Source organism: Neomonachus schauinslandi, chromosome X (genome assembly GCF_002201575.2).
Source record: "Neomonachus schauinslandi chromosome X, ASM220157v2, whole genome shotgun sequence".
NCBI lineage: Eukaryota > Metazoa > Chordata > Mammalia > Carnivora > Phocidae > Neomonachus > Neomonachus schauinslandi.
In genome coordinates this window covers 12,541,422-12,550,886 of record NC_058419.1, presented here as the reverse complement: position 1 = coordinate 12,550,886, position 9,465 = coordinate 12,541,422, and the positions used below count along the sequence as shown (strand labels likewise).

General features: G+C 37.7%; 1 protein-coding gene across 1 annotated transcript; it reads right to left on the bottom strand.

The window, feature by feature from the left end:
- Positions 1 to 4,358: 4,358 nt before the first annotated feature.
- Positions 4,359 to 8,355, bottom strand: CXHXorf66 (chromosome X CXorf66 homolog). The gene is made up of 3 exons (XM_021684949.1): positions 8,268 to 8,355; positions 6,965 to 7,121; positions 4,359 to 5,238 (listed from the first exon to the last, which is right to left on the bottom strand). Exons 1-3 carry the CDS (start codon positions 8,353 to 8,355, stop codon positions 4,359 to 4,361), a joined length of 1,125 nt encoding a protein of 374 aa, XP_021540624.1.
- Positions 8,356 to 9,465: the final 1,110 nt, after the last annotated feature.

The window sequence follows — 9,465 nt, the reverse complement described above, 5'->3', positions numbered from 1 at the left end:
TATTTCTTTTTTCTTAAGATTTTTAAAATTTATTTATTTGAGAGACAGAGAACACAAGCGGGGGAAGGGGCAGAGGGAGAGAGAGAGGGACAAGCAGACTACCCGCTGAGCAGGGAGCCCAACATGGGGCTCGATCCCAGGACCCCAGCATCATGACCTGAGCCAAAGGCTGACACTCAACTAACTGAGCCACCCAGGCACCTCTGCTCTTCTTATTTCTTATAGTAACCTCAAGTGATCAACATAGAAAGCTTTATTTTTACAATTCTACTCTTTGTCATTGCCGTTCTTTCAACAAAACTAAGGTTTATAAAAGAGACTTGTTTACACAACAGAGATATATTCCTTTTGCCAACAACTATCACTTTCAGAAGTTGACTGCCTTTATTGTTAATAATCTATAATATCTACCATTAGTTTTATAGTACATTAGAATTTTATTTAACTTAGCTGTGAATGCCTTTATATTTATTTAGATGAACATGTGGAAATTAAAGATAAAAACCTCAGTCACATTCTTATGTTCCAGTTTGTAGTCAAGCAATTTAACATTGATTTTCTTATTTATTTATTTTTTATTTTTATTTTTTTAAAGATTTTTTTTCATTTTTAAGTTATCTCCACACCCAATGTGGGGCTTGAACTCACAACCCTGAGATCAAGGGTCGCATACTATTCTGACTGAGCCAGCCAGGCCCCCCTTGATTTTCTTATTTTGCAAAATGGCAGAGAGATACAATCCACTCTTAATATTTCCAGGACTAATTATTCCAACCATTCATCATAATAGGTCTTTGTTTCTTCTTTTACTCTTTGCAGTTACCTGCCTTTGGTCGTTTCAATAAATTATTAAAAAATAGTCCATTTTGCTAGGAAAATAGGTGACTAAGGGAAGAGATTGATGATAGAGGATATATATGAATTTTTTTATTATCAGTAAATTTCTACTATTCAGAGAAAACGGCTATATTGTTTCTATATTTTATTTTTTAAAGTAAAATACTTATATATGACATTTGTCGCAATTTATTTTTTCTCCTTCCACAGTCTTTTCAATGTGTTATTTTTTTTTTTAAAGATTTTATTTATTTATTTGACAGAGAGACACACAGCAAGAGCAGGAACACAAGCAGGGGGAGTGGGAGAGGGAGAAGCAGGCTTCCCACTGAGCAGGGAGCCCAACGCGGGGCTCGATCCCAGGACCCTGGGATCATGACCTGAGCCGAAGGCAGACGCTTAACGACTGAGCCACCCAGGCGCCCCTCAATGTGTTATTTTGATTCAGGCACATAAGGGGATAATTCTAAACAAGTAGAGCTATCTGAAAGTTCTTAGATGTAAGCTATAATTAGCCCTTGCTTATTTTAAAAATGGCCCTTTCCATGCATTATATAAATAATTGCAAAACTAATTACTCATGCTTAAACCTTGTTTTCTAAGGTCACAGCAGCACGGGAATAATTGAGGGTTGTATATTGAGTTCCAATTAAGGAGATACTTGGCTGAAGCTCCAACAGAGCTTTTTTCTGACTTCTCTTTTCCTTCCTTTGCTACTTTTAATTTTTAGGGGTTGCACGCAGTGTGGCAGGGACTGCAGGATTTGGGGAATTGATAAAGCTGAAGACTTTTACTAAGTCCCTGCTTGACACTACCATAAACATCCCATCTGCGGTGTATCACTTCTTTCTGGCCACTTAAAGATCTGTGATCCCTGGCACCATGCCATGCTCATCTGGCATCCCCACCCCTGATAAAAAGTGGTCTTCTTGCTGAATGAAAGTTCCTTCAGCTCTTTAAGCTCCCCTTTCCCACTGGAGGATAGAAGGGAGGATCTCAAAGCATCGTTTCAGCTCCATGATCATATAGTTTCATGTAGAAAATATATGTGAGAAATGTTTGAAATCTAACCTTTTTAAGTGATGGGTTTTTAGAAAGAGCTGTACTAAATAAAAGGAGCAAAATATAATTCATTTCAGTCCCATAGCCAGGAGCAAGGTATAAGTTGTGGAGATGAGTGTTAAGGAAGGTGGATTCAACAGGAAGAGAGTGGGGATGGTCTGAGAGGGAAGTGCCACGTTTGAAATTGGCTTCACGGTGCCTTCTGAAGGGAGAATGGAAATGTAAGGAAGCCATGGGCCCACTGAACACATGATCCTGACTTGGTGAACAGTGGAAAAGAAAAAAGAGCGAGATAGAAGGAAGGAATAAGGTACCATGAGAGATGAGACAATGCTGTAAGAAAGCCAGGAAGTAGAAGCTCTCTTACTTAAATCAGGACATTTCCAAGAAATACTGAAGACTGTCTGTTAAAGTGATAGGACTTAGTTATTTTAATTATTAGCTTGGGTGAGTTTCCACTAGTAAACTTTTTTTTTTTTTTTTTGCTAAAGTTCTTCTCTGACTCATAGCACATATTTTTATTACTTATTTTATACTGGCTTTAGTATGAAGCCCCCATTAATGCAGTAGAATTTTGCATATTGAATGAGCTTCAAATATTCTGTAGAATCCTACTCTATAATTAAATGTGGTTTAGAAGGGAACATAGATACTCATGCATATAACTTGTTCTTAAGATGTCATTATCATTGGTTATCACTGGCAGTTAGTCATTTTAATTAGATATTAATATTCACAGATTTTAAAGTATTACAAATCTCTAGGCTTCAAAATGGGAAAGGGAATAGAGCTTAGATTATTTGGTTTTGCCTACTAAGATGTTGGTTGAATTTAAACTGAAAACCGTACAATTTCAACTTTTACTATTTTTGAGGCTACTAACAACTCAGATTAACTCCAAAATCTTTGCACAATATGAAGACAGATTAGCCAGTGAAATTGTAATTTTGAAACTCAGCCTCAGATGCTGTCAAATGCTGGTCAGATCATCTGAACAGAGCAGCCATTAAAAAAAAAATTAGGAGATGGATGGGAAAAATTGAATACTGACTGGATAATTGTTATTAAGGAATTATTGTTAATTTTTAGGTGAGATAATGGTAGTGTGTGCATGTACTTTTTTAAAAGTAATCTCTACATCCAACATGGAGCTCAAACTCACAACCCCAAGATCAAGAATCACAGGCTCCACCAATAGAACCAGCCAGGCGCCCCTGTGTGTATGTATTTTTTAAAAGTCATCATCATTAGAGATATAAATGGGAGGGGGAATGGATAAGAGTATAAATGAAATAAGGTTGGCCACGTAATGATAACTGTTGAATCTGAGGAATGCTTATATGGGCGTTCATTATACTACTTGCTCTATCTACTTTTGTATACGTTTGAACTTTTAAAAATAGTAAACAGTTTAAAATTTTAATCAGAACTTTCACTTGTATTTGTGAATTTTAAAAAGACCAGGCTTTTCTAACCGAGAAAAATTCTAACCCTTTCTAGTTTGTCTTTTAAAAAAGGGCAATACCAGTAGGAAATCAAGTCCATAGCGCCCACAATGCTTTTTATTTATTATTTTTTTTGTTAACATGACCTGATTAATTTTTTTGCATTCAATATTTCTCTTTTTTTTTTAAAGATTTTATTTATTTATTTGACAGAGAGAGAGAGTGAGAGAGGGAACACAAGCAGGGGGAGTGGGAGAGGGAGAAGCAGGCTCCCAGCTGAGCAGGGAGCCCGACGTAGGGCTTGATCCCAGGACCCTGGGATCATGACCTAGCCAAAGGCAGACGCTTAACGACTGAGCCACCCAGGCGCCCCACAATATTTCTTTTTTAAATTAAAGAATAATTGACATACAATATTGTATTAGTTCCAGGTATACAGCATAGTGACTCCATATTTGCATACCTTATTAAATGGTCACCGCAATAAGTAGCAGTGAAGGAGACAGTGATGTTAGAAATGGCTATCAGGAGTTTCCCTAACTCCACCAGAACTAAGCACACAAAAGCCGTTTCTGCCAAGCACTGGGCACTACAGGAAGACAGTCTTAAACTGTGAGGACTGTGTGTAACTATTAAAAAATCAACTTAAAAAAAAACTTAATTGGGTTGAGACTTCATGTGAGGGCTAATCCAAGGGAAATAGGAGTCCAGGGTACCCATCTTGCAATTCCTTTTTAGATTTGCATGTACGTGTATACTCATGGTTCCCATCCAAGTGACCAGATCTAAGTAAGACACACATAAGGAGCCTTTTGCCTCTAGAATGCAATAATAATTACAGTCAAGTCATTTGTTATGTCATGCATTTAATTACTATTTTTTAAATAAGTTGCTTCCAAGATGGGTAAGACTAATCTCAATAATGATTGCAAATAGATTTCCTGCTATCAGTGTTTTAAAGGTGGTGAGCATAAAATAGTTGGTATAAGTTTGCTTTTTATTTTTATTGAGTCCTTAATTATCTTGGATGCCTTTAAGGATAACTTTGTTGCATTTTATGTTGCAAATAATGGTTATCTCCCTATCACTGTCATCACTGTCATATGTCGGGGTATCACTGCTGCTCACATTGTCACAGGATACATTGTCTCTGTAATCTCCCTTATGAAAGGACTTGGAAAAAGACTTCGCTTCACTTGGAAAAGGTGAGTTTTGAGCATTTCTGTCCTTTGTCTCAGAAATATTGACCAAAGGCTCAGAAGAATTTCGGCAAACTAGGCATTTTTCCTTATAGCATCGACAAATCTTGATTAACCGAGGCCTAGATAACATGCCTGCCTTACCTGTACTAACTGACCTTTTTAGATTATGATGTCTAGGGGATTTGGTTAGTTTCTGTAAACTGGATCGCCTGGGTGGCAAGGTTTGCTTTTGTGAATGGGATGGCTTGGTTGGCCTGACTGGATATTGTAGACTGTAAGGTGGCCTCACTGCCTTATTTGGATAGGATGAACAGGCCTGGCCACCTAGCTTATGGGCATGAGCTAGCTTATGTGGCTTTTCTAGATTACGTGTTCTATATGACTTCCTTGGGTGGGTTGACCTGAATGTTTTTTGTGGGCTTGATGGCTTATGTAACTTTTCTCGACTTGATAGCCTGTTTAACTTTTCTGTACTAGATGATATACATTGCTTTCCTGGACTCGAGGGCTTGATTAACTTTTCGGCACTGGATGGTATGGATGACTTTTCTGCACTTGAGGGCCCAGAAAACGTGTCTATACTAGATAGCATGGATTGTTTTTCTAGACTGCATGGACTGGCTATCCTGTATTCACTGAATGATATTTTGGATGATCTGGATGACTTGGCTGTCACATCTTCTTTCTTGAGCCTGAAAATATAGAAAATTTGGAATATGACATCTTAAAACAAAAGAGTACTATTGCTATCACCAGAAAACACAGGCTACTATGTCAGTTTAGACTTACTGGTTTTTTTTTAGCTCTGGTAGAAAAATTGAACACAGTAAGAATTGGAGTATGGTAAAAGCCATGACTTGGGTTATAGATATGAACTCATGCTGAATACTTTTTATTTTTCTTGAGAGTATATTTCAGATGCATTAGATAATCATATAGCCTACATATGGAATGACACAAAGTTGTTTCAAGTCTACTGTTGAGAAGGAGAGAGGGCTTCACTTATTCTAGAAATTAAACTTTAAAAAAAGTCACAGGTTGGGGGTGCCTGGGTGGTTTAATCAGTTAAGCATCTGACTTTGGCTCAGGTCATGATCCCAGGGTCCTAGGATGGAGCCCTTCATCAGGCTCCCTGCTCAGCAGGGAGTCTGCTTCTCCCTCTCCTACCCACCCCTCCGCCCGGTGCTCTTTCTCTCAAATAAATAAAATCTTTTTAAAAAAAGTCACAGGTTGATATGCAACTCATAGACAACTGTCACAACTTGTCATCAGGAAAGAATAAACTCTTTAGACCATATTCGCTATTTCCTTCCTATCATATTTACACCATCAAGTTATCTATCCATGCATAGTTATATTCACAATATTCCTCTAAAACTAAAGGAATAGAACACTGGTGTATTTTAGTCATCGGTCCTTATATTGGGAAATTTTTAGGGAACCACTATATCAGGGCCAGCCTGATTGTCCTATGTGAAAGGCAGGGAATGAGACAACGAGAACAACAGTGAATAATTTTTGCTATTATGTCTTAAAATGGTAGATTATCCAAAATGTTTTATTGTTTTTGGAATACAGAGACCCAACTCCCTCTCTCTCCCCTTCTTTATTTTCTTTTCAAAATTTTTTTTATTTTTTTAAAAGATTTTATTTATTTATTTGACAGTGAGAGAGCACAAGCAGGGGGAGTGACAGGCAGAAGGAAAGGGAGAAGCAGGCTCCCCACAGAGCAGGGGGAGCCCTATGTGGGATTCGATCCCAGGACCCTGCGATGATGACCTGAGCCGAAGGCAGTCGCTTAACCAACTGAGCCACCCAGATGCCCTCTTTTCTTTTCTTTTTTTTTTTTTTTTAAAGATTTTATTTATTTAATACAGAGAGAGACAGCGAGAGAGGGAACACAAGCAGGGGGAGTGGGAGAGGGAGAAGCAGGCTTCCTGCTGAGTAGGAGCCTGATGCGGGCCTCGATCCCAGGACCCTGAGATCATGACCTGAGCCGAAGGCAGATGCTTAACAACTGAGCCACCTAGGCGCCCCCAGATGCCCTCTTTTCAAATTATTTATTTAAATTCTAGCTAGGTAACATACAGTGCAATATTGGTTTCAGTCTCTCCCCTTCTTTATTCTCCCTGTCTTATTCAGATAGTCAAGCCCTCTTTTCCTAGACTCAATTTATAATGAAATTAATAGCCTGGGGCTCAGCTGAACCCTCAGTTAAGAGATAGCTTTAGAATACGCTAAAATTGATAATGTACTTGAGAATATTTAAGAGCTGATATTATTGAAGTGAAGGTATCCACCCACAAGATTAACTCTTTAGAAGTCTGGGGTTAACATTAAGTAACCACAACAGCAATGAAATCTCCACTATATGTATACACACAACTTGCATTCTTAATTTAAGGGTGTAAAACTTACGTTCCTGCTTTGGGTGCCTCGTCGCTCATATAATTGTAATAGAGAAAACAAAAACAGGTAAAGACAAAAGCTATGATCATAATACCAATTATGATAATGAGTAGACGTCTCCTAAAGTTGTCCATTTTAGTCTCCATTGATTCAACGTGCTTAGCTCCTGTCAAAGAGATTGTTTCACCAGAAAATGTGTTATCTTCCATTTGATAGTGATTTGCCACTAAAGGTCAAAATCAAATCTTTTTACCAGTGATTTTTTAAAGCATGATAAGTGTTCCACTGTCATTTTCCTCCCTCTATCACATCCCCAGCCACAGTCTAGATGCCAGATCTCTGGCTAATCAGTACAATTACCTTGGTTACCCCTGCATCATGGTTTGCTCACCCCATTACCTAGGTTTTTGAGTGTATGTATGTCTTGCACATGTGAATGCACTTGAGCGTTAATGTTTGTGTGTGAATGTATATGGTGGAAAAGGGGGTAGGACAAGAAAAAACTCTTGTTGAAGCCCACTATATGTTAGGTACCATACTAGATTAGTTGAGGGCAGGGGTTGGTGGATTTGGGTGGGGAAGGGGAGTGAAGGGGGACAATATGTCTATACCCTATGCTTCTGTGCTGCTTGGATTTTTCACACAGAAGTAAAACTCTCAGGTGTTTTCCTATAAATTCTTTTTTTTTTCCTTTTTTTTTTATGTTATGTTAATCACCATACATTACATCATTAGTTTTTGATGTAGTGTTCCATGATTCATTGTTTGTGTATAACACCCAGTGCTCCATGCAGAACGTGCCCTCTTTAATACCCATCACCAGGCTAACCCATCCTCCCACCCCCCTCCCCTCTAGAACCCTCAGTTTGTTTTTCAGAGTCCATAGTCTCTCATGGTTCGTCTCCCCCTCCGATTCCCCCCCTTCATTCTTCCCTTCCTGCTATCTTCTTCTTCTTCTTCTTTTTAACATATATTATTTGTTTCAGAGGTACAGCTCTGTGATTCAACAGTCTTGCACACTTCACAGTGCTCACCATAGTACATACCCTCCCCAATGTCTATCACCCAGCCACCCCATCCCTCCCACCCCCCACCACTCCAGCAGCCCTCAGTTTGTTTCCTGAGATTAAGAATTCCTCATATCAGTGAGGTCATCCTATAAATTTTTAAAGACCTACTAATGGTAACATCCAAAAAACAGCAGAACATCCAAAGAACAAGCAGTTCTTAAACACAACTAGCTTGTCTAATTAAAGCTCAAGTACATAATATAATAGATCCTAATTTCTAAATTTTAAGGTTAAGCACATACCTGTAGTAGAAGATCCATTAGTTTGGTTTGTATTTAAACAACTGTTTGTCCAAATGGACAAAAGTAGGACATAAATAAAAAGATTCATGTCCAGGGATTTGTTCAAATGTTTCTTCTACCAAGGAAACTACTGTATTTGATAGGGTTCAGCCTGTTCTAGGAGTTTATGACATCATTATCATTTTGTGTCATATTCTGACAACATAATCTCACCATGGAGAAGCCCAAGCTTCTGTGTATAAATACTGTCAAATGATTTTTAACAATTTATTTCTCCACATCAAATATTCTATTAAATTCAAATCAAGAAGTTTGGGGCATTATTAAAAGCGTAGAGGGAGATATTTAGAGAAAATAGGGAAAATGGGATTGCTTTAGATATTGAAGAACTATTTCTCCTTATTAAATGGTAAGGGGGCACTTTTCAGCCTTGTAGTAATTCTTAAGTGTTATAGGGATTAAATCATCCTGGGGTATAAGTCTGTAGGATTTTTTTGTTGTTGTTAACAAAATTAAGATATTATAAAACAGTAGTAGTTAAAACAGTATGGTACTGGCATAAAAATAGACACATAGATTCAATGGAATAAAACAGAAAACACAGAAATAAACCCACAATTATGTGGTCAATTAGTCTTTGACAAAGGAGGAATGAATATACAATGGGAAAGCTGGACAGCCACATGCAAAAGAGTGAAACTGGACCACTTTCTTTCACCATACACAAAAATAAACTCAAAATGGATTAAAGACCTAAATGTGAGACCTGAAACCATAAAAAATCCTTGAGGAGAGCACAGGTAATAATCTCTCTGACAATGGCTATAGCAACACTTTTCTAGATATGTCTCCTGAGGCAAAGGAAATAAAAGCAAAAATAAACTATTGGGACTACATCTAAATAAAAACTTCTGTACAGTGAAAGAAACAATAAAAACAAAAAAAAAAACCCTTAAAAGTCAACCTACTGAATGGGAGAAGATATTTGCAAATGATTTATCCAATAAAGGGTTAGTATCCAAAATATATAAAGAACTTAGACAACTCAACACCCAAAAAACAAATAATCCAATTAAAATATGGGCAGAAGACATGAACAGACATTTCTCCAAAGAAGACATACAGATGGCCAATAGACACATGAAAAGATGCTCAACATCACTCATCACAGGGAACTGCAAATCAAAACCACAATGAG